General features: G+C 40.8%; 3 protein-coding genes across 5 annotated transcripts in view; 2 read left to right on the plus strand and 1 right to left on the minus strand.

Moving 5' to 3' along the window:
- Positions 1-1,772: 1,772 nt before the first annotated feature.
- On the plus strand, positions 1,773-4,512 carry LOC115036327 (uncharacterized). 3 transcript variants are annotated; one of them, XM_029494481.1, is made up of 6 exons: positions 1,773-1,902; positions 1,996-2,061; positions 2,932-3,210; positions 4,057-4,097; positions 4,186-4,213; positions 4,338-4,512. In XM_029494481.1, the coding sequence occupies exons 1-6, from the start codon at positions 1,857-1,859 to the stop codon at positions 4,379-4,381; spliced, it is 504 nt and encodes a 167-aa protein (XP_029350341.1). In that variant the 5' UTR covers positions 1,773-1,856; the 3' UTR covers positions 4,382-4,512. The 3 variants fall into 3 exon arrangements, with proteins under 3 accessions (XP_029350341.1, XP_029350339.1, XP_029350340.1); XM_029494479.1 differs by having other exon boundaries at positions 1,784-1,902; positions 3,966-4,097; XM_029494480.1 differs by lacking the exon at positions 1,996-2,061 and having other exon boundaries at positions 1,842-1,902; positions 3,966-4,097.
- Positions 4,513-4,883: 371 nt separating this feature from the next.
- ptafr (platelet-activating factor receptor) lies at positions 4,884-8,543 on the minus strand. The gene is made up of 2 exons (XM_029494478.1): positions 8,361-8,543; positions 4,884-6,829 (listed from the first exon to the last, which is right to left on the minus strand). Exon 2 carries the CDS (start codon positions 6,821-6,823, stop codon positions 5,654-5,656), a length of 1,170 nt encoding a protein of 389 aa, XP_029350338.1. The 5' UTR covers positions 6,824-6,829; positions 8,361-8,543; the 3' UTR covers positions 4,884-5,653.
- A 5,251-nt stretch (positions 8,544-13,794) lies between these two features.
- The window catches only part of luzp1 (leucine zipper protein 1), a 40,600-nt gene continuing 28,849 nt past the window's right edge, over positions 13,795-25,545 (plus strand). The window contains exon 1 of the mRNA XM_029493541.1: positions 13,795-14,005. The gene's annotated coding sequence lies outside the window, so the exon portion shown is untranslated. The remainder of the gene's footprint in view (positions 14,006-25,545) is intronic.

Genomic DNA, 25,545 nt, shown 5'->3' on the forward strand with positions numbered 1-25,545 from the left:
TTTCCCTTAAGATAAATAAAGTATATCATATTTACAATATCCAAATAATATCATATAATATTGCAGCTGTGTATGAACTGGGTCGTAAATTAAAAATACAGATGGAGGTTGCTGATATACCAGTTTTCTGCCGTGTCACTTGAGCAGCATGGTGGAGTAGTGGTTAGTGTTGTCCTGCAATAAGAAAGTTCGATTCCCGGCCTGGGAACATGTCTATGTAAATGTATGTGGTGGCATAGTGGTTATCACTGTTGCAAATAAGAAGTTAACAAGGAGGTTGTGGGTTCGGTTCCCTGCCGAACAAGTCAAGGTTAATGGCGTGATAGATGATGATGATAAGGATATGGATATGTGTCAGGGCGAGATCGGACCCATCCACAGAGACCAGACCCTTCCAGAGACTGGAGAACAGCATTGGTCATGTTACTGTTGTAACCACGTGAATAATGACAGAGACTCACACCTGATGCACAGAATCACTCATTTCTATACTGAGTCTGCGCACCGGCCATGTAACAAGTGAACAAGAGACTCAGGACCCAAAATATAAAATGTCCTTGCAGCAATACGAGTAGTGGCATGGCAAGGAAATCTGAGCCCTGTGCGTATGCAGTCTCAGTGATCGGGGTGCTTAGTAATAAGGTAAGAAATCTCATTACATTCTACTGTAGTTTCATGAATGTACGTCATATATCTTTATCATTTATTCATTTTCTAATAAATGATAAAGCTGTATCTTATGGGGACTCTTATGCTGAGAAAGGATTACTCTATTACTGTCTTGGGCAATATAGTATCTTAAAACATTAGAGGCTTAGAGGCTTCAAGAACCTCACAATAAAAGGAGTCCTAGTATTACAAATGAAATACAATTTACATCATGCCAAGGCTCTTGGTCAAGACGCTCCACCAAGCCATTCACTTCTAGTCCTGCTGCTTTATGGCAATTGCAGTTGTACGGTGTGTGGAAAAAAGAACAGCTACATTAAATAATATTGCAGTTTCATACACATATGTGATATAGAGCTTAAAAATTGACCACAGTTGTATCAGAACTTCTCTGACACAAGAAAACTATTTCAACAATCTTCCCAGAATTAATACTCAGCTCTTCCATCATGTAATGAAATTATAAACATGCACCTTCTGTGTTGGTTTCATTTGCACATGAAGTCTGATGTAGTGGTCTTTCATTTTCATGCCTTGAGCAGAACCACTTACTCCTGCTGACCCACTCTGGGAGCCAGTGAGACTTTGCCTCAGGTGAGAGGTCTGATGTCAAACTGTCCAAAAGCAACAATCTTGACTGTCATCACAGCCTGTGCCTGAAGGTGACCACTGTTGGAGATATGAAATTTTCCAAACCAAGAACCAGGAATGTGAGTGTCTGATAGACTTGCCTGCCAGCTCTAACATTTTTGACATTTAAAAAAACCATTAAAAGTTCTGTGGAGTCTGGTTAACAGTTTTTCCTGCAGGTCACAAAATGACTGGCACATTTACAATCTTACAAATTGAAAGCTCTTATGGGAGAGATTAAGTTTAATTATGATTTTTTAAATGCAATGGAAAGCTTAATGGAAGCTTTGTGTTTTATATTTTTCTCTCTCTCGTTTTTTAATACCATCCTAACACTTTTATTAACCAGGTAGGAGAGACCTGATAATGGCTGAATGCGAAAAAGGTCAAGCTGTTTGGTTAAATAATAAAAAAAGGAACTTGGAACTTCCACTTCTTTTAATTTCCTGGTTTTACATTTCCGTCAATCTCACCTGGGCTTGGATTATTTAGCTTGATTATTTTTTGTTCCTGTTAGCCTGACTGTAGCATATTCATTTGCCTCAGCTCACAGCAACATGCTGCTCTGTGTTTTTCTGCTGTTCGTCTTCTGTGAGAGCTCAGGTAAAGAGATGTCTGTTCTTTAATGCAAAAAAAAAAAAAAAAAAGCCAGAGCATAGGTGTCAAATTTTGTAGTACTCCTTGTTGTTTTTACAGTTTCACTCCAGACTACAGCATCGTCAGTTTACATTGTCCCCATCACAATGGGAGCTACAATGAAAGGTAATCAAATAAAAATGTTTGAGTTAAATGATTTTTGGAAATTTTGACATCATGATTTCTTCACCTGGTTTTTCAGTGCCCTGTCAAATTTACTTGTGGGGGATTGTGTATGTGTTTTGTTTTGGAGTTTTTATGTTCTTCCTTTTCTTAATCGTTGTTTGACGTTCTTACATACTGAGTTCAGCAATTTAACATGTATCAATTATCACTGAAGATGAAATAGAGATAAGAATGTAATATGTTTTGCAGATACTACTAGTAGTCACAAAAAAGAAGTCAGGAAACTGAAATTTTGATATTTTGATGATGGTGCTACTGAAATTTAAGGCATCAACAAATGTATAAAAAGCCATAAAGTGGGCAGCCTCATGATTAGAGCCATATTTCATGGCAATCCATCCAATAGTTTTCAAGAGACTGTTAACCTCATGGTGCCATGAAGGAAAAGTGAGGCCCTGAATAAAGGTCTTCATTTTATATGGAAACTTGAATGTTTGTTCTACATTTTATGCCAATTCGTTCAGAAGACGTTGAAATATTTCACTGGGTAAAAGAAAAATTGCACTGGTGTGGCAAAGTCAGAAGATAACCAGAGTAATTCAAATTCTTCCTCTGGGCACTGTGCAAGTCCGTCCCACATTTTACCACAATCCATCCCAAAGATATTTCTGCTGAGATTTTTCTGTCTGAGCCAAACTGGTCGGTCAACAGACCAACAAACAGACATTTCCATCCCTGGAGCCACATTCGTAACGTAGCTAAAAGTCTGCAGTACCAAAATGTTATTTCTGTTGCTGTTTTATCTCTACTTCCTCCATCTATTGTTTACCACCCTGTGTGTGTGCCCATCTCCCCCCTCCTCTTTCCCAGAAATGCATTCTCCTCTGCAGGCGGTGGCCATGCCAGACTACCCTGTTGCAGCAGGTCAAACTGTCCAGCTACACTGCAGTGCCTTCCAAATACTGACATTTGCTAACTGGTCTTGGCAACACCTAGAAAATCGAGTCTGGCACCAGGTGGGCAGTGAGAGGGACCTGATCCTGACTGAGCCAGAGCAGAGTGGCTTGTACCGCTGCTGGGCTAAGACCTTGAATTCTGAGCTTGTGAGCCATAACCTCACTGTCTACATCATCGATATGCCACCAACAGGTTGGTGGTCCCATTTGATTTTCTGCATTTCTGTAAGTCATCAAAGATGTGTACCCCACATTATGAATGATACTGATGAGTGGCATTTGATCTTTCATTGGTCGTGACATTTAAGGTAAAAAGTGTCTGACACTATTTGTTTGTAAATAATTAGCTTGTAGTTGGGGAAACCACAGTTATCACCAGACTGCAGTTGTCAACAGACAAGCAGAAAAGCAGAGGTTTATTGTGTATAATTTTGTGTCAATGGACAATAACTTTAAATGATACAGCTATTACAGAGTTGCATCAGGCTTGAAACACCACTCCGTATAATTACTAATGACATTTTGTAACTGCGAGGTGTGTAAATGGCATTTTTTTGTGATTGTGATTTGTGATTCTGTGATTGTGAAAAAAAGTCCAACAGGATGTAAAGCAGGCAGATTCAAAGAGTCAGTCATCAGTAAGTTGGTGTTGCGCCTGAGATTTTGTTCAATGGAAAATTTTACAGTTTACCTTGTCAGTGCCCACTACTGGGAAAACTCTAGCACTGAAACGCCTAAAGCGTCTACTGAAGTTTCTTAATATTTTTCCACAAGCGAACACACAGATAAATACATCTAAAATACTGTACATCGGACATCTAAAAGAGGTGTTTCTCATCAAGCACAAATATAAAATTCCTTTTTGTTCATTCATTTACTCTGACACACAACTAAAGCCTTTCTTCTGCAATTCTGTTCCATCGGCCATGTTTTCTCAACTGAAAATAGCGGGCGAGAAATTAGGAATAGCTGCTGTTGTCCTTTCTCTCCTGGCCTTGTTCATCACCCTCCCTATTCTGGTTTGGTTTGTCATGCAAAGATATGGTGGCACATTTACTTCCTTCAAGACTCCACCTAAAGGTAAAGAACACCAAAGTGCATTTAGCTGATGGGCTACATTTTAATCAGATGTTCTGTGAGTCATTTTAATTTCTTGTTTTTCTTAAAGATATTCAAGGACTTGAAAAGACATCAAAGTAAGTCTTGTCATGCAGATTTCTAAACTAACATTTTTATAATTGCCTGTAATTTGGTCACATATTTTAAGACAGCTGAGTCTAAGAGGCAGTATGTATCAACAGACATTTTTCAATCCGCCAGGGGCAGTTTTCCATCGACTGAAAGGGATGGAAATGTGTACATGAATTACACAAGCACCAACCAAGCCTACACAAATCTGGACCCCATCAAAATGACTGAGGATAATACCTACTCAAGTCTGTCATGAACATCCGTGGGATGGTGGAAACGTGCAATAAAAAGAAGAATGAAGTAACAGTTCATCAGTAAATCGCATGCTGGGATAGCTGGGAAATTTATCAGTGTGCCCGTTACCTCAAAGCGTGTGCTTTGATCTGACAATTAATCAGATAAAATCTACCAAACAAACCGCCCTTTCTGTTTATTCATGCTAATAAAATTCTGTAATTTACTACAACTTTATATTTGAACTCACATACATTATTTTTTTGCCCACAAAGTTGATTACATTTCTATTTTTTTTTACATGTCCAAATTTACTCTCATCATTACAATATAACATATAAAATTTATTAAATCCAAGTAAAAATTTAAATCCAAGATTATGTATTATAATACCATCCTATTTTCCTGCTGGAAGATCACAGTAACACACTGCACACTCTATAATAAAAACAAAGACTTTAATCAAGTACAAAAAATGCAGCATAAATGCATATATATCTTCCAACCGCATGTAAGCTTGGCATGTATTTGAAATTACAGTTCAAGTATAAAGATAGCAGATACACAAATCTATTTTAGTCACAGTTTCTTGTACAATAAAACTTTCAGTCTCGCATCCATGGTCACCAGAAGGGAAACATAAACTCAAGCAGTATTAGTCCTGTTCAGTGATAAAGTGTGAGCCACAGTAGAGGCAGCTACTAAGGTGTGTGAGGTGTGTAAAGTGTGAGAAGCAGGTCAAACAACACTCACAACAGTGGTTGTTGATCCCTTAATTCATTTTTATTACGGTTAATGTCTCTTTGGTTTTCAGCACCCTACTTTGTTGGCAAAACCTGTTTGACATGTAAACGACCCCACTGGTGTTGCATTCCTTAAACTGATGAACTGATACGTTGTCAGAGTCATGCACTTCTGCTTGCGAAACTTCTGCTTGCGAAACTTCTGCTTTTCAGCTTGCACTTCCCACAGGAAGAAAATAAGGCCTGGTGCAATTCACACTTCAGTATGCCTATGTCTAAAACAAATGTCTGTGACACTGATAGTTTGTGACCTTGGTGATGTGTGAGTGACAGATAAATTAAATGACATAAAATCTTGAATTGTTCATAGATCAGGAGGTGAAACAAAATAGTATAATCGGAAAGGTTGAGTCTCGTCGTTCAGAGGAAAGTGTATTTGTATTTTATTCCTCTGTGAAAATGTTTGAATCAATCACATACAGGATGGGGATGTGCCAAGCTCTGATTCCTGCTGTCCATTGAGACGTGGGAGGTCGCGGTGTTTGAGCACCCTTCCCCGTGTACTAACTTTTTCAGGTGTTCCATGATGAACCGTCGAAACTTTCTTGTGGCAAAACAATAAACTACGGGATCCAAAAGGCAGTTGAGACCCATGAGAAACAAGGTGATCTGATGTGCATCATTGAGAAGCTGAAGAGTCCTCTGATCCCAGTCCACGTGGCCAAAGCCCTCTCTGATCTGCAACACCGCCAGTGTCCAAGGACCTTGGACTACATGGTGGGGCAGAAAGCACAGGGCGAACACTCCCACCACTGCAATCAACATCTGGAGAGCCCTCCGTTTCACACCTCTGGGTCTTTCGGTTGCCCAGGACAAGGTCCTGTGGGACTTTCTGGATTTAATTGTAGCAGAATGGATTTCTGACTGAGGAGGTTTTTGAGAGAGTAGCACTCGAGCAATGAGGCAATTGCAGACGACAACGAGAAAAAAGACAACAAAAAACATTCCAATTATTGCAAAATGAGTGGCCGCTACTCTTTTCTTTCGCCCATCATTTTCATCTTGGTAGCCCTCAAAACAGCGAGTGTTATTTTTCTCATCAATATTGGTCCCTGGAGACACCAGAAATGGTATAGACATCGCAATGGTACACATCCAGATGACAACACACACAATGATCCCACGGCACCTGTGATTGGAAGAGGCTGCATCTAAGGGCTGTGTCACTGCCCAGTACCGGTTCACACTGATGGCTCCCAGGAAGAGGATGGAGCAGTAGGTGTTGATGAAGAACAAGGACCCTGTCAGCCGGCACATGAAGTCCGAGTATACCCAGTTGCCATGACGGCTGTAATAGCCAATCCAGAAAGGAAGGGCACACACAAATAGGAGATCAGCAATGGTCAAGTTGGTCATGTAGATGCGGATTTCACCCATGGCCTTAGACTCACGGAGCAAGCGCAGAACAAAAAGAACATAGAAATTGGCAAAGAGGCCCAGGATAAAGATAATGCTATAGACAACTGGGAAGAAGACGTAACGAAACTCAGAGTCCAGGAAGGCTGAGGCATTACTCACTCCAGCACCCACACCAAAGCTTCTTGTCGCAGCCAGTTGTTCTATGGTTGATTCAACCATCTCTTCCTGTGGACGACAAGTAATCTTAACATCAGTGTAAACAAACTACTACGTAGTTCTGATCTGTATAAACAGCACCCACACACATTCCATTTAAGATCTTGTTACTGATTGTGCACCACATCCACAGCATTTCATCACACACACACACACACAAAAACAAGTTGAACTCTGTGCCATTAAATGCATTACATAATACACACATTAGTTTTGCACTTCCTCATCAATTATTCATAAATATGCATTAAATTTAATGCTAAGAATTCTTAAATTGATGTTGTTTTCCATGTCAACAGTGCAATCTCCGAGTTGAGATTATTTCTGGTCTGATCACAAAATTAGAGTTAGTTCTTCCTTATATTTTGATTATGTAACTCAATATTCCAGTGAAAGTCTGAAAAATCAAACAGATTCTTGGAATCAAGACCGAAAACCACAAAATACTGAATAGAGGTTCAGCTGCCACTTTATCTATTTGAGTGCAAATTCAATGTCTAATGTTTGAAGGTAAGAGTCATCCATCCTGTCCATCCATTTACTGTGAAACCATAAACCTGGTGTTTTCAAATGCATCCCTACAGGAAAACAATACAAGAAGGCTAAGAGTTTCTCAGAAGGCTTGACCTGAGATTATTGTACGAGTCAGTTAAAAACAAGCTGCCCTGATCAGGTAGAGTTTTATATTGAAAATGATCTATATGAATATTGTGAAAGTTTGTTTTACCTAATGCACATTTTGCAGTGGAGTGGATGCTTATATTTGATTGAGAAAAACAAGAAGTGAGCTACATAAGAAAACATAAGCAGATCTTCTTTTTCTGTAGAGCTCAATCAACTAGATTGTAAATAGCCTCATCAAGTTTGTATTAAGTAGAAGGGGGCACGGACTCCAAAGACACCATTGAAACTGAAACACATCATGTTTATTATCTAATTATCTAAACAGATAAGTAATTTTTGGTACCTCTCATTGAGCACAAATCATGTGTTGTTGACATGAGAAGTCTACATGTGAAATCCAACCGCACCCTCATATTCTGTAACATTGCTCTTAGTGTGAGATTTACTGCCATTTTTTTATCTTTAACACAACAGTTGTAACCTATAATCAATTTAGTGTGTTAATATGAGTAAAAATCGAGTAATTGAGGGTTCTCTTAATATTATATAGTGTAGACCTTCAATTAGAGTACAAAATTACATTTTCAATAATAAACACATTCCGTAATATATAAATGAAAACTCAATCCCAAGAGATCTCACAGTTTAGTTAAGTACTATAAATAGTCAATGCAAGTCTGTTTTTCATCAACAACTTTTCTCAGAGCTCTCTTTTAAATACATCTTTTTTTCAAATTTCTTTTAATTGCTAATTTACCGCCTATTAGTGAAAGTCGTTTTTTATCATGTATACATTCGTCTCACAGTTTGAACCAGGATTATTTGATCTGCGTAGCCTGACTTGCAATGTTTTTTTTTTCTTTCCTTCTTTTAAAGAAAGAGAATGAAAGAGCAAATTAACAAGTAGTCTTCTTACCAGACCGTGTGTTCTCCTCTGATGTCTCACAGGATGTGAACACTCTGAATGCCTCTTCACTCAGACAAAATGTAAAAAAATAAATAAATGAATAAAATCAATAAATGTTTAAACTGTGTCTTTGAGGTGTGACACAGTGAGTAAGAGTGTGAGAGCTTTATCTCAAGATGGAGGCGGTGTGAACTTGAGTATTCTAGGGAAAGCCCCATATGGTGCAACAAGCACAGCCTTTTCCGTGCATGCTTTCACATGTTGGTTCCTGCCTGTCAAGACTACAACAAATGCCTACTTTAGAGCAATCCTGGAGTTTTTTGCAGTTGGTTTCTATTTCCCTGTTCATAGAAATATGTTTTATTGTGTATTGCGGCTAATTAAAATGTGACTTCTCTGCGTGCATCACAAGGCTATGAGCCAGGCTTTACTTCATACAGCTGCTTATGAACATCAAGTCAATGGTGAGACATATAAAATTTTTACCTTGAAAATGTACAGATAATTTTATGGATGCAAAAACATACTTTCATCCCTCAAGTTATCCCTAAAACTAAACTGAGATTTATTTTCTCTTTTTTTTTTTTGAGTCCCACTTTATACAACTCATTAATATCTTTAATGAATTTACAGCCTGTCATGACCGCATCACATGAATGCAGATTTAATTGATGTTTCATTTATTATAAATAGTATGATTATATTATAGAGGCACACATTTAAAGATTTTTTTAAGGTTACCCCGTCTCCACCTTAAGTTAGTCCATATCATAAAATCAGGTCAAATAATATCAACAAACTAACATTATATAATAAATATAACAACATCAATACATCTGTTGGCACAGATGGATTCTGATTGCCAAAAGAACATCTTTTGTGTGTGTGTGTGAGTAATTTTCATCAAGGTATAAGTGGTTAGAAATATATAATGTACCTTGTAAGCTTCAGCCATTCCATCAACATTAGCCACACACACTTTCTGTGCATGTAAGATTAAACTGGGTGTCATGGTGGCTCATGAGCAGCTGAGGCAAATGTGCAGTAATCCACTTTAACCATATGGGGGAGGAAGAGGATCATAAAGAAAAGCAAAGGCCTCTTCTTACAACAGCGGGATGTTTGTGTGAGTGATTTTTGCCCAGGTGAAGCTCTACGCAGCACAGCGTGAACTACATGAACCACCACGCTCTCTCAGTTTGTGTGTGTGTGTGTGTGTGTGTGTGTGTGTGTGCAGTTCAAAGCAGCACCAGCCTTGTCCTCCTCTCCCTGGTGCCACAGTGTAATTCCTAGATTAAGGTTAACGAGCCTCCCCAACCTTATTGCTGTTATTATGGCTTGGCAGTGGAGCAGGAGAACAGAGCTTTTTGGTGGTTGTGCCCTGCATGACTGCCAGACATGCTGTGCTGTTGCTTGGTATACAGGCCAACACTGTAAAAATCTTTTCACATACATCGTGTTGCCTGGCTCGTGGTTTGGGTGTGGAAACAAAAGATTCCACAGCTAGTCACTGAGATTTGTTTCGGTCATTAAATGGAGAGCAGCCTATGTGAGATGTGGTTTGGTTCAAACTGTGGTGTTAGACGTACAGTTGTTTTTAGATATATTGCACTCATCAGAATTTTACCTCATCAGGATATCTCATTACATTTAAAAGTATGAGTTCATACAAATTGGGTGAACTAAACTGGTGAGATAAATGACAGAAGTTTCTTTTGTTGTTTCTTTGAGATAAATTGAGCCAATTTCTTAAGAGCTGGTCAATATTGAGGAAACATTATCATGACATTAGTATGACTTAATGCCCAAAGGCAAATTTAGTGGGCCTGCTTTATTTAGCTTATTTTCTCTTCTTGGACTCAGTGAACCTAAATCTACAACAATTGTTTCAATTGTTAAACAAAATACACTAGTTTGGTTCGGTTTACACCAAAAGGAATGTGTGTTCTTTCAAGCTGAACTCTCTTGCAATGTTTTACAGTGTAATGTATTATACATTCAAATATTCACATATAAACTTCCCACGTTGCGATCACAGCTACTGATATGCCTTTAAAATTCTTTAGACTTTACACCAGCCTGTATGCTGCTTGATTCCTTTTGGCTTTTGTGCATGGCCTCCAAATGGCCCCTGATAATGGAAAAATAATCAGATACAGATTCGTGCAGGTGATCCCTGATGTTCTGCACTGCTGCACAGGGCAGTCCAAGAATTCTTCTTCTCAAGGAGTGGTAGTGCTTTCAGTCCAGGTGTGCAGAGACACCGGGAGGGAAAGCTGCCAAGACCTCAAGAGCATATTTTACAGGATAGCGAGCTATCGCCTTGCAGAGGCTGTATAGTTAGAAGTCAGATTCCTGCATTCCTCAGGGAGGCAGGAAGGAAGGGAGCTGCCGGCGTGGAACTCCTCTTGTCCCATTAACACCTTTTCACAGTTGCTCCATCACCTGACCTTGAACAGTGGTACTTGGCATGAAATGTCCTTGCACGATCTTTTTCAGTCAGGTAGACTGAACTCTTTGGCTATTTAACAAGCTTTGAATAGAGAGAAAGCGTGAGGTTTTAGAATTGATAAATAAGTGGCATTAAACTGCACATCTTGCCTGGGAGAGGGTTCTTGGCAGATCAGAGCGTGTAGGTCAAGCACATTTACTGCATGCCAGAGGCTGAGGTTTAAGGAATGCCCCCCTGCAGTGAGAGATAGAGGGCCAACTGAGGCTGAGCTAGGCGAGCTGAGGCATCTGTACTGCAAGATAATATAGGACATGACAGTAAGACATATTTATCAAAGGATTTGGAGCTCTTTCCCTCCCATGGGGTGGTCTGTCTACTTCCTTATTAAAACATAAAAAGCTCCAATATCGGAACTCAGTAGGATCTCTTGGACATGCTCCATTAGAGTTTTATCATGGAAATAATGCCATGATTTTAAGCAAAAGAAATTGATATAACAGGCATGTACTACGAGACTGTTTGCAAAGAGTAGCTCTTCAAATGGGTACGCTATAGACATAAGATTACACAACGATAGACAATGTCATCAGAGCTTGACGACATCAGATAACTGCATGCTTTCCCTACATGACAAGCTGACCCACATTTTGATCCATCAGTATTACATCTGTTTAATTCCGGCCATAAACTACCCTGAGAGCACAGAGAATTAAGCACATTAATCCTTGTCCCTGCGGTGAAAAGGGAATAAAGTAGGAAAGCTCCGGTTTAAGCCATACCATAGAACCAACTCGTCCTCAACCAGTTTCATTTTCTTTTCTCACATGGCCGTTTTGTTGTGAAATTATATTATCAGGTGACTATTGAACTGATCCTTGCACTTTGTACTTTTGGTTGCTTGCAATTTCAGTGATCTATACAGGATGCAAGCTCTGAAGGATAAGATAAAATACCTAAAAAACATGAAAAGCAAACAGAAAAATCATTTAAGTCTGATGCTTGAGAAACAGTCTGTTCGATAGTTTGATTATGATTTGTGCTGTTCATACATAAATTCTTACTGGAACAAACAAGTACATGTTTCTGGCTGGTGAAGGATGTTTGTGATTTGGAAGGATGTTGGCTAGAACACAGCTCTTCCTGAATCAGCTTGTCCCACATTATGCATTCCCTGAAACTTCGTAGCGCGGCGTCTGTATAATGCATTTGCATTTATATCATTTGACGTATGAAGGCAAATTCCCAAAATGACAGCAACTTGTCTGTGCATGAGCCAAACATCTCAAGATGGATGAAATATGATCAATACACATTTTCCATGCTTACCTTTACATGTCATTTTGCTGTTTATATTGCCCTGACGGATAGCGGGGCAATGTGTCTTCATAAATAAGTGCTTGTCTCTATGTGTCGAGTGGACCAGTCCCTTATGATAGTGAGGGAAAGCCCACGTTTTTACAGACAAATATAAAGTTAATACAGAAATAAATATTTGCTTACATCTTTGCTTGGTTTTCCTGCTGAGACATTCTCTGGGTATGTCTGGTTATGCTCTCACCATGCAGCAGACTCTGATAGGATTTAATTTGTGGTGGATTAATTTCTATCTTTGGCCTTTTCTCTGCCTGGAAAAAGACTTTGATATTATTTCTGCCTCACCTTAGCCAATGTGTCAGGTGATATGACTAGAGTACTATGGCATTTTGGGAGGAAGGTATATTTAACAAAAAGAGAACAAAGACTTGACTGTGGGAATCTGAGCAAGGTTTTAAATGTGCAATCATTTAAATCACAACACTGTCAAGGTCACTGGCAAATGTGAGCGGTTTGCCATCCTATTACTGCATTCTTCAGCATTTCTTTCTCATAAAAAGACAATGTCCTGTTCATGTTACTTTCAGAGCAACCACTCAGCACAGATTAGCTTTTTAAGGGAACATTCTTAAGCAGTGATTGCAAAAATCAGCTGGAACAGTTGAAGAGCTATATAAAATAAATACTTCACTGTGTGACTGTGTGTGTTGACAGGGGTCTCCTGGTTCGCTGCCAATCATATTCACGAGTTTGGAGAGGTCTATTACGATCATCCTCCCTGCCCCTCACCTTGACGTAATACCACATCGGACAGTGAACCTCAGTCACAGTTATTGTTCTCTGTTATTGCAATATGATTCAAGTTAGCACATGTACACCTGCAAAACCAGGAGGAGTGTAGACGTGTCCAGGTACGGGGGGGGGGGGGGGGGGGGGGGGGGGGTTCACTGAGTGACAGCACAGACTGATCCATGTGTCAGGTTGTCTGTTGTCTGAGCTGGTCTGCGGCTGGACTCAGAAGAAGAAGAAAATGGTTTAGACTGCTGAATGGCCCATTAAGAACAGAGCTGTGGGCTGAAAACAGCACAGCCTGCAGAGGAAATGCAGGGGCTCAGTGTTTTAATGACCTTGAAGGTTTAGTGTGTTCAAGCTGAGGCTTTTCTCTTCAGGATGTATTGTTGAAAGCTCGGCTTTGAATGAAAAACTTCACAGAAGTTGCTGATTTGCATATTTCTTTATCAAATGCGGAATAAGCAGTGTGTTCAGTAACAACAGGGGATTTCTAATATGCTACAGAAAAAAACACCCCTCAGTGTTTTGTGTTGTGTCACTCCTGAAACATTGCTGTTCTTGTTTCTCACTGAATTTCCTGATAGTGAAAATACATGATCCCTGAATCACTGCAGGTTTTTGTAAGGACTTCAGCTGTGATTGACTTGGTGTGGATGTTTCCTTCCGTCCCCGGTGGTGTCACTAAAACTGTCCGGTAACACGCTCGGCCCAGCCGCCCAGCTCAGGCAGCTCACCGGCCTCTCAAGCGGAGGGAGAGAGGCGGGACCTCGGAGCCGGGAAGGGCGTTCTCTTTGCGGTCAGACCGTGCAGAGTCATCCCGAGGGGTGGGTCCTCCGGCGGCAGAAAGGGAAAACCCACCTTTTTTCATTGTTAAGGACGCGCAGGAATGTGATGGTTTGATCCAGTACGGGAGCAGGGAGCGGAATATCCGAGAGGAAACGGTCTCCTCCGCCGTGTCCGCGGATATGTGGATGAACTTGTCCCCGCCGTGTCAGCAGCAGCGAGTCCGGCCGTCCGCATGAACTCAGCCCGGGGAGGGGGGGAGAGTTGTGGATTTACCGTGGCGTTTTTCTGAGTCGACGGAGGAGCCTCTGAGGTAAAGTCTGAGTTTTTATGTTTTTTTTTTTTTTATTATTATTACTTCTCTTTGTGTGTATGTGTGTGTGTTTTGTGTCGGGTAAGGGAACATGGGAAGTGTGTTTGTGGATTCAGACAGCGGCTTCCTGAGTTGGACTGCAGAAGTCTGAACTGCGGCAAGTTTTTCTACCGTCCTCCTCCTCCTCCTCCTCCTCTGCTCGGTTTGTAGCCAAAAACAAGCATCCAGGACTGCGGAGAAAAGCCCAGGTGTTTAAAAAAAAAAAACAAAACAAAAAAAACCTTCCCGTTTTAACCCCGTAAGTCTCGTTTCTCCGACTGTGTGAACGTGGTTGCGCGTGCCCGGCGCCATGAAGCTGACATGTTTCTGCGTCAGGATCTTTACATTCATGAGCGGCTCCCGTCCAGCCTTGGCCTTCAAAACACACCAGGTCCTCCACACACTGGGCCCCATGCTTTCCATTTCAAGGTTATTTTTTAAATGAATGAAGTCAGTTTTCTGATGATGATCCAGCATATTAACACTTTTGGGCCAGAAAACAGTTAATTTATTCACATCACCACACATTACTCCCACAATTCATGGCATCATTTCTTGAAGGACGCACTGTGTGATATTATGTTAGCTGCATGTGCAGCTGCTGGTGTAAAGTGCCACACATGGCACACTGGCAGGTATGTGTAGATGCGGAAAGAAGTCAGAATTGATCACGAAAGCCACCAGTGGGAGTGCACAGGTTCACTTAAACAGCTGGATGGAGTCACACTGGAGGTATTTAACATAAAGAACAAACAGGCCTATTGGGACTGCTCGTCTTTAATCAGTGGAATGAGTTCACTGACAGTTGATAAAGACTATTTTGACATTAGCCGGGAGACTTTCTGAACACACGAGCCGTGCACATGTTCCAGTGTGCAGTTTAAAACAACTAATTCCACCTTCAATCTACAGTAGAAGGCTTGCAAAAAAAATTATATTTGACCAACTTTGAAAGTTGTCCCCACTAAATGTTATCCTTAAATACTTCGCGTTGTTAATCAAGGAGAAATATTCTATTCTAACCTTTTTGTTTTCATTTTAGATCATGTTACATAAAACATCTTTAGGCTCTTCATAAGACACACAAAGAAATCAAAAGATGTGAATCACATTTGTGAAAAGCTCTCTTCACATGTGAAGGAGTGTCTTGATGCGCAGATGTGCATTAGAGCAACCTGGCAGAGCCCAAAGTCTGAACAGTATGTGCCCCTGTGCTGCCTCACTCGTGATAGAGGTGAGTGTGAGAGTGTCAGTCAGTCAGTCAACAGCAGAAAAGGTAGTTGTAGTGGTGGAATAATAATGTGCCAGGTGGGGCTTGTAAAGAGCAGCACAGGGAGGGAAGGAGATGGAGGGGACCTGCCTTGACCTGTTTCAGACATGAAGGAGGCCAAAAAAAAAAAAAAAAAAAGCTGATGACTTTCCAGTAGGGCTCGGCCTCCGAGCTAGCTGTAGATTATACCAGCCGAGCTACCAGCTTGTGTTGCTGTGAATCCACTTTCCTCTCTTGGACTGAGCACAGGAACTTGCATGGCAGCTTGTCGTGGTGGTAGATGTGTGAGAAGGGTTTCCTTTGGTATTTTGCTCAGGGTGGGGTGCAGGGATTATTATACCGCATGCAGAGGTACTGTCAGCAGTTTATGCTGTCAGTTTGGAAATGTTGGGAAAACTGCAAATGGGAAAATTAGATGAGAATAACAGCAAAGTGGAGCGTGAGATGTCTAAATTTTCCCAGATGACTGCTTGATCCACGCATTTACAGTTTGGGGGAATTATGCTCCAACTTCGGCTTGTTTGCTCTAGGGTTCAGGAGAGATGATTCACAGTGAACGCTTTGACCTTCATCCCTGTAAGTGAACATGATCGCTCAGTTGTTAATGCTGACACAGTAAGATTGCCACCATCACCACCTGCTCCATGAACTTTAAAGTCTCTTAAATACTGAAACGCTACGCAAAGAGAGAGAGTTTGTCCAGGAGTTGTCGCCTGCCATACAAAGCAATAATCATACCCCTCTCCCTTCTTTTATGACCTGGGCTATACCACGCATGATTGGTTTTCCAGTCTGCATAATGCCATGACTGCCTTATGAAACTGCCTGCACTGCTTTGGGTGAAACCCAAAACTAATCATTATGGGTGTCCAATAAGAGTAATTATCAGCCTAAGCACTGGACCTGGGGATTATGGAGTGGCTAAATGACTGCTCTGGGGATTAAATTAAAATATTGAGGTTTTCTGCCTGGGAGAATCAAACCGCTGGGAATGTCAAACCCACCCTGTTGATGGTAGTATTACTGCCACTCTGCACATGAAGGTTTACGCACAGGGCCCCTGCTGTTAGTGTACATCGAGCACATCAGAGTGGAATTACAGTACATCAACACTGACGTCATGTGCTGCAAGTGCATGCAAATGAGAATGGTTCAGGTTATTGCTCAGTTAAACGAGAACACATATTGAGAAATTATTTCAGCCATCAATTTGTGTCTATAAAAGGTACACAAGGTTTGCCCTGTTCACACTGTGGTGATAGTGTTAGCTCCAGTAAAACTTTGCCCTTTAATGTAATGATTATTTATCTGATTGATTGGATTGGAAATTTACATAGCTTGTTTTGTGTGTGATAATGAAAGACAATTTGCAATGCCATTGAAGTTTGTTTATTTACAAAGAAGAAAAGAAATATCAGGTGTGAGTCTTAAGCTTTGCATCAATGCAACCTGTATATCCTAATAAGTTGTAACAACTGGCTCAGATGGCAGTAGGACTGCATGGTGTTGGTTTTGGTTATTATTAGAGTTAGACTCTCACTTTTGACCTGTGTAGGTTGCCCAATCACCTGGGAATAGAGCAGTGGAAGATGCACTCACAAGATGGAGTGATGTTGCAGGCGTTACAAAACTGAGGCCTCCTTGAAATAGCACAGCTGAATCATAGGCTCTTAGAGGCTTGTATTTAAGCCCACACACAGTCTGTGAGTGCACATCCTTTGTGAGGGTGTGTATGTGTGTGTTTTGTTATAATGCAATAATGGGCTCAGTATCCGGGACAGAGGCTGCTGTTGATGATACGCAGGCCAGCTGGAGTTGCCGTCTGTCTGTTAGCAGACCTGCAGGGAGATGGGTTCGCGCCAACATGGGGCTCTGCATGTACATACTGTATCTTTTAGAGTTAATGTGTGCATAAGGGAGCTAGAGAGAAAAATTAGTGTGTTATTCAGTCAGGTGAGCAACAGTAACCATGCATGAATAAAATCAATGCATGTGTACTACTTGAGTGTTGTGTGTGTGTGTGTATATACCACATATTTTGGGTTTTTCGTGTCGCATCTGTCTGCGTTAGTGTAACAGAAACATCCAGTAAATCAACACAAACACCTATAGTTGTTTTGACATGTATTATTTTAGCTATATCAAACGGTAACGGTGGACATTTTCTGTGTCCAACTCATCAGATTTTATGGGTTTTCTGTTTAAATGAAATGAAGGAATTTTGCTCAGCTGAAACAAGCTGTCCGAAAACTTAATCTTTGGGAATTTGTGATCAGCGCATTCACTATTCTGATCACTTTGTACACAAGTATGAATTAATAATGAAAATATTCAGTTAGTGCAGTATTGTGTACATGTATACAGTCATTTCCTTTACAGACGTTTTATTCACCTAGACTCATTCTTTTGCTCGTGCCTTTTTCTGTTTTGTCTCACTCCTCCTTTCCTCTTGGTCCTTTTCCCAATCTTGCCTTCAGTTCTCCATTCGCCACTCTTCTGCCAGCTTTCTTTATCACTGGTGGGCCCGTGACAGGGCAGGGCTCTGTGATTTCAGCTGCAGTTCAAACTACTTGAACTTTGTGTGTATTCATAGGTTTGCTGTGTGTGTGTGTTGGTGTCTGTGCATGCCTGTCTGCGCTACAAAGCACTTTAGCTTGATGCTGCTGTTCCCAGCCATGTAGATATGTCATCAGATACTAGAGGCAGAGAGCATCAGTCACTCAGCACTCAGTACTCAGTAGGCAGAAGCACATCTTAGCGCCAAGTGTTCGCACGCCTCGCTAAGGCTCTCATTAACACATTCACCAACACGCAGAGCAACAGATATGTGCGCTCGCTCTTTAAAGGATCCCGTGTGTGTGTGTGTGTGTGTGTGTGTGTGTGTGTGTGTGTGTGTGTGTGTGTGTGTGTGTGTGTGTGTGTGTGTGTGTGTGTGTGTGTGTGTGTGTGTGTGTGTGTGTGTGTGTGTGTGTGTGTGTGTGTGTGTGTGTCAATGGATCCCCCTCGTTAGTCTTGCAAAGCGTGCCAAACAGCCTCCTCATTACGAGCTGCTCCAGCGGGCCCTCTGTCCGGTGGTGGTTTGGTCCGTCACTGAGGCCTCATCACAGCACAGTAGTGATGAGGCCTCAGTTTCATCACGGACAACGCTGTAGGTGCATATGACTGCATTTTGTCCAGTACACTGCACCAGATATCCATAATGACACCGCATGGACTCTGACTTTATTTACATTTTAGAACTGTATGTACCCAATTTTGAGACAACTGCAATTTTATAAAGTTATTTTCTGCATATAATCTACATTTTCTCCAAATTAGCCATCAGAAAGTCACATTCTGTTTGTCTTGTTTGACTCTGACAGATTTTAAAAATTCACGTCTGAGCTGCTTATCCACCTCAAGACCTCTGTGGTTGTATACAGTCTCTTGTGCCCTGTAATATGTGTAAAAATGTTGAGAACCCTTAGTTGTGTATTCCTTGACTTCTATTTAACTATTAAGAGGAACTGCTGGTTTATTTAAAAATTTCTTAACTTTGTCCACAAGTCTGAGCAGAACCAGTGTGTGCTTTATACTGTGTATTGTGCATGTGTAAGCTCTGCAGCTGAGAGTCTCACAATAATGTACCACTGAGTTTGAAGAGAGACTCATCTTTGAAACATTTACTGAAACTGAGCCGATATTGCTCTTATGCTTCCTGCTGCAATCTTAATGACACATTTCCATTTCCTTGTATTCTCATGCGTGACAAGCCAGCTGGCCAGTCAGCGCAACAGCAGATGGACATTATCTATGATTAGTAATTACGAAGACTTCCTCACAGCTCAATGGAGAGATGATTGTACGTACCCTGTTATGATGGTAAATCCTGTGTAGAGGATCGTGTCACTTACAGTAGCTTAAAAGAGTATTCGCTCTCTGCATACTTTATGTTTTAGATTTAAAATATAATAAACAAGCCTGCCATATTACTCTATAGTCAGTTTGAGGTGGTACTCTCGCGGTACTTCATGATTCAATTTGATTACATTTCTGATGGGGCTGAATAGCTGATAAATCGATAATCAATGCATCTTGATTCATCAAACTTTTAAATGTAGTTTTAATCCACTACACCAACCTGTTAAGGGCTTATGGATGGAAACTAGCTGCTACTACATGTTGATGAATATTGTATATGTTCATCATCCCCTCGCTTAAATAAAATCAAATCTTTTTTTTTTTTTTACTTTTATTTTACATTTAACTTATAGCATATATTTGCAATGATTCATAATACAAAAACACATCAATTTACTTTCATTATATTTTAATGATAACAAAAACAGGGAAATTATTTTTTTCAACCAGAAGGTTACACTTGCCAACACACTTCCCAATTTTACAAAGAACTAACAATAAGCCCTTGTCTGGGTCACTTTTCCCTTCGACTTTATAGAAACCAAAATACTTCCAAATGCAGAGAGGAGCCAGTCAGATTGTGTGGTAACCTTGTTAAGAACGTAAAAACATTGCACGTTTTTATGTCTGTGTCCTTTCAACATCCAATTGGTACAGTCACAAGGCCAATCTTCCAGTCACTATAAGCAAGAATTGAGTTTTGCATTTCTGATTCTTGATTTTTTTCTGCATCGGGAAATGAGCTTTCAAGAGAGACTTGCTGTGAAATCAAAATTTATGTATTTATTAATTACCCCTACTGTCAATAATTCATCATAACACGAGGAATACAATGAGTATTTACAATAGGCTTGGTAAACTGTGGCACATCTTATTGAGATGCTCAGAACTACAAAATATTGTTTACAGTGTGTGTGTTTTATGTGGGTGATTAACAGTTATGTTACCATTTTCACTTCTGGCCATCCTTTATGACAGATCTGTTCAGCGTCCTGCTATTACATCTCTGTCAGAATTATCCACAGTTGTAATGCTGAGACATACCAGACTTCCAAACTACCTCCTAGTACCACATTTCAGGAATTTTAATTCATCAACACCCATTGCTCCCTTGCAATCCTCAAAACCAGGCAGCTGTCTTGCTGTTGACCATGTGAAGGTTCTTAGGCTGTGGCATGTAACTGAAGGGGGAAAAAAACCTCATCATCTGGTCTTCATTTTGGCTTCTCCACCGTCCACCATTTCCTTACCACACAGGAACAGACATATAGGTAGTTGTCGTAGAGTCCTTTGATGCTGCGTCAGAATATCATTTATTTACTGTATCTCTTAATGGGGGCCGATTTATGTTTAGTGCTTCTCAAGTTTTGGCCACTACCTCTTGTTGTTCCATGGTTTTCTTCTTAAATCTTGGCCAAAGCCATCTGTTAGGCCGTTAGTGGCTTTACAGTGCACGGTTTCTCCTGTGACTCATCTTTTGATGTTTTCTGTCTGTGTCTGTTTGTTTTATCTTTAGTAGATGCAACCTCACCGTAGCCTATCACGGGTCTAAATACTGTAGATAACCAGTGTCACCAAAGAACTTTGTGTATTTTGAGGGTCTTACATGTGAAGCATGCCTTCATCTATCTCTATTTCAATCTATCTCCCTCTCACTTCCTCTGCCCTCCACGCTGAGTGCCAGTTTACTGCGCAGTCCTGCCAAGATTGTGTTTGTTATATTGTGATAACTGGAGGTGATAAGTCCTGTAATGTTTAATCTTCAGCCCAGCCTGAACAGACAGCTGCCCCTCATGGATGGAGTTTGGACCACACTGACTAATAATGTGGGTCACTCTTCTACTGTGTTTCTGTTTTACATGCAATCATGTTAACCTGAAACACACACACACTAGTTTCCACTTTTGTGTGTGTGTGTTTTTTGTTTTTTTTTTTCTCCCCCCAACTGGTTCCCGTGTGGAATTTGGGTTTCTGTTAGACATTTCAGCCTCCAACAAGTTGTTTTACAGAAGTTCCCCTGTGAGCCTGTGGTGTTCCTACACTATACACCCTGCTCAAAAATGGCTACCTCGTCGAATATTGGAGAAGAACAGGAAAGAAGTGCAAAGGAAACAGACTTCAAAAGCATGTAGGAGGCACAGCAAGGCAGTGTGAGGGAGGGAGGGGAGAATGGGACTGAAACATTTTAACAGGGGAGAGCTAAAGTTAAGACATTTCTTGTAAATTCCTCAGCCACACTTTTATTTTTTTAGGTGTTCTCCTCCTCAAAGAGCCAACATTTCCCCTCTCTCCTTCCGATTGTTATCTTGTCTCACTTATTCTCTCACTCTGTTTTCGCCTGCCTAAACCCCCACACCCCTCCTTTCCTGTCACTCCTCCTCCTCCTGCCTGGTCCAGAAGTATTTTTGGAAGTTAATGAAAAGAGAAATCTGAACCGCTTACCCTTAAAAGGCATGTCTGGGTCAGCTGGGTGGAAACTTGTGTTATTAATGCCCTTAACATTTTCTATGTGAGTGGGTCATCTGCGTGTGTTTGTTGCTGTGTACAGTGCAGGAATGCTGTGGGTTGGGGGACTGCAGGGAGAAGAGGGTAGGAGGTAGGCTAGCAAATAGGCCTATGTCTTCATGGAAAGGAGGGGGGGGGGGCAGAAGCTCAGGAACATATCTGGCATATTTCAGGAGCCATTCCAGTCTGGTTCAAGATGCCTCCTTCTTCCTAGAGATCTGGCTGAGCAGAGGAAAGGTGAACATCATGTCATACTTCCGATCGGGCTTGTGATGCTGGTGGTGGGCGATGGCACAGACTACACACATCGGGCTTTGATGGGGCCAAAACTAAAAAAGCCTCTAACACTGGTGGTAAAGAGATACAAAAATACCGCACCATGCCACCTACAGATGCCCTTCCTCCTTCCTCAGTCGTAGTTTCTAACCTCAATAATATCCTTAAAAGGCTCGATGTTGAACCAAAGTCCTTCACCCAGCAGCTGGGTTTGTATGTTTTGGGTATCATCACTACAATTTAATTAATGTTTATATCCTGAGGGCTGCAATATGTCTTTTTCAGCCTCACGTCTGTGGCATTGTAGTTACAGGTCTCTGCTCTAGAATTTATGATGTTTTAGTCATAGTTATTTGCAGCTGGGTGGCCACTGACTGATGTGCCTGTTGTTGGCGGGAGTTTGCAGTATGGAAAGAGAGTGATTGTAATATTAAGTGCTGCTTTTTGGTCGAAGTTTTATTGTCCTGATGCTGTTGCTGTTTCTGAATGAGGCCCAGAGAGACGACATCACGCGTTGCATTGCTGTCTTATCTCGTGCTTTGAGGTCACTTCTCTTTTGAATTTGCTAAAGGAGCCATTTTTTAATTAAAGCTACAGAAATTAAAGGAAAAGCCTGAATAGATGAATAAAAAGCAGATGCTCACGGAAATATTACTTCAAATAAGAAATGTATGTGATCACTGGATGAAAAATTAAAGTATGATGTTGGTCCCACAAGTAGAAAACTCCAAGAACTTGATGTATTCAAACCAAACGCCCAATGAGTCTGGCTCCTCGCTGTGGCCCAGCATCCTACTGAGACACACGATGTTTTTTCCTATATGAATCTTTTATTTATCATCATTACTGTAAGTACTGAATTTCACATTTGCCGTACTTCTATCAAGTTGTTGATAAGACAGACTGATTGATAAATGAAATATTAGATGTTTTTCCTTGTATTCTGCGCTGCTCTAAATGTTTAAAATCTTATTTAAAATCTTTGTTAATGTTGTTTGCTTAAATAAGTTGCTCCTTCCTAATTTTTACACCCTGTAGCTCGCTCGATATCTATGTTTGTGTGTCAGATTCCTCAAACAGCATGACGCTGCTCTGAATCTGTAAGTGGGCGAGTGAGAGATGGAGAGAAAAAGTAAAGTCAAGTAAAAATCTTTGAATGTAAAATGGTCTGAGGGAGAGAAAGAGGAAAAATACAGCAAGACACCTGTAAGACCTGACTTTTATCACGATCACAAAGAGTGATTTATGTGTTGTTCATTGAGACAGGAGAAGGGGAAGGGAGGGAATAAAAGGAGGGAGTCTTCTAACATCTATTTCACACAGACTGTCTGTAAGTAATCAGGGGTTTGCAGGCTTAGGGCAGCTCTTGTGAATGTCAGTCTCCCTTTGTCATCCTTCTTACTGTGTCTTTGTTGCTGCCTTTGTAATGAAACATACACCAGCAGACACTCTCCTTCTCTCCCGACTTTAAAGGAGAAGAAACAAACTTCTGAAAGGGTCAATTTTAAGCTTGTGATACCTGCGTCAACGCCGTCTATAGAAGTGGCATTCAGAAACCTCCTTCACCAGCTGTGTGTGCATCTGTGTGGGTTCCGCTGTTTGTTCCTTTAATCACCTATGAACAGTCTGGATTTGGATCCTCATGAGCTTTTTCTTTGCCAAGTATCATAGGTGTTCAGAGGCGCTCTACCTCCTGAACATGGACTGTGTGAAGATTACACACACAGACTGAACAACTCACCCACACACTCCTGCCTGTCCTGCTTTAAGCCTGGGATCTACAGGGCGGCTCTCAAAATAAAATTCCTCCAGCAGATTATTTTTCTTGTGATCAGAAAATATACATGTTCTGGGAGAGAGGAATGTTCGAGCTCCATAGCAACCTGCTCACTTCCCCCTCTTCTGTTTCTCGCATCCTCTGTTGGTCTGTCATCGTTGCTCTGTTTCTACTTATTAACTGGCTTGTTTTGATTGTTCTAGAAAGTTTTGCAACAGTCTGAGAAAAGTAATCTTGAATCGTCCTGTCTAAATTTTGATGTGCCTGAACTTTGTTCCACTTTCCAACGTTTCCATGACACTACCCTTATTTCTAATTGTCCTTTGTTTTCACTTACTCCAATTTAAAGTTGAACTGGTAGGATGTTTTTCTTCTTCCACAGACATCCCTCCTTCAATTCATCCATCCAACCATTCATGTATTAGAAAGTCTGGTTTTAGGGGCTTTCATCAATGTGGTGCTGATGCATGCAGCCCCTGACTGCTGGGCTATTTTCAGCCTCTGTCCCCTCCTCTCAACCCTTTTTCCCCCTCTCCTCTCTCCTTTGGTTTTATTTTGGAGGAGATCTCTGCTCTGCTGCCTTTTCTAAAGGGCAGCTGAGGGCTGGGCCAACGTTGCTTTTGGAGCTCCTTCTCATGTTAGCCGTCCCAACTAGGGGAAGTGAAGCAGCACAATGCAAACCAGGGCAAGGCTACAGAAATAAACTTGCTTTAGTGCGTAGTCTACTTTAAGAGACATGAAACCCTTTTATGTCCAGATTTAATGTTGTAGTAGCACAAGAAGCATTTTGACTCCAACAAATCTTGTTTTATTTGTTTTTATTGGACATCTAACAGATGAGAAACAAGGGATTAGAGAGGGGACTGACCTGCAACAAGCTGTTCTTATCTCATAAGCTGGGAACTCTTTGGCTCTCAGGGTGTCCCAGTAATAACAGTTTTAATTGATTTTGTCTAATTTATTATTTACTTATTTATTTAGTTGGCACCAATTTGTCCTTAAATCAGCAAGTCAATCACTTGAGAAAGAAGATATTATCCAAAGTGATCTTCAAATGTGTCTTGTTTTTTTTTTGTTGTTGTCCAAGAAAAGCAACCACTATAACATTTTTTTGGCATGTTTTTCCTGAGAAATTATTGACAGAATATTTTTTTTTCTTTGTCTGCTAATCCAAAAAATCGAATTATATTAAATTTGCAGTGGCAAAATCAAATCTTGGTATTCAAGACTGATTACAGATAATGTAAATGGCTCTCACAGTGAATTGATTATAATAGTCAACTCCTCTTTTGGTTGATTGACATGTCATTTGTATGATTAACTTTGTAAGAACCCTGCCTGATGTTCTGAGTCACTTGGACAGCTCTGTACTAACTGAGGCTTATTGGCTCATTCACATATTCTTCCATTTTCTCTGGCTGAAGCAGACAAACAAACAGCGACTCAGATAATGAGCAAGTCATCGGCTCCTGTCACTTGGTGCCTTCTTCCTTTCTGACTCAGTGGTGATGGTACGGTCAGGAAGTTGATAACACTTCTGGCTGGTATGACACTTAACGTCTGGCTCACCCACTATTAGGGTATATTTGTGTGTATATATGTGTCCATCTGTACATCTATCTATGTCTAATCTATGAATGTGTGTGTGTGTTAGTGCATGTGCCTCACAAGGATCCCATAAAACACCCAAGTCCCTGAGTAGCTCGTTTGTGCACTGTGGAACATTGTGGAATACCAGGCATATTTTATGATCCAACTTTCAGCCGGCTCCGT

This window comes from Echeneis naucrates, chromosome 22 (genome assembly GCF_900963305.1).
Source record: "Echeneis naucrates chromosome 22, fEcheNa1.1, whole genome shotgun sequence".
NCBI lineage: Eukaryota > Metazoa > Chordata > Actinopteri > Carangiformes > Echeneidae > Echeneis > Echeneis naucrates.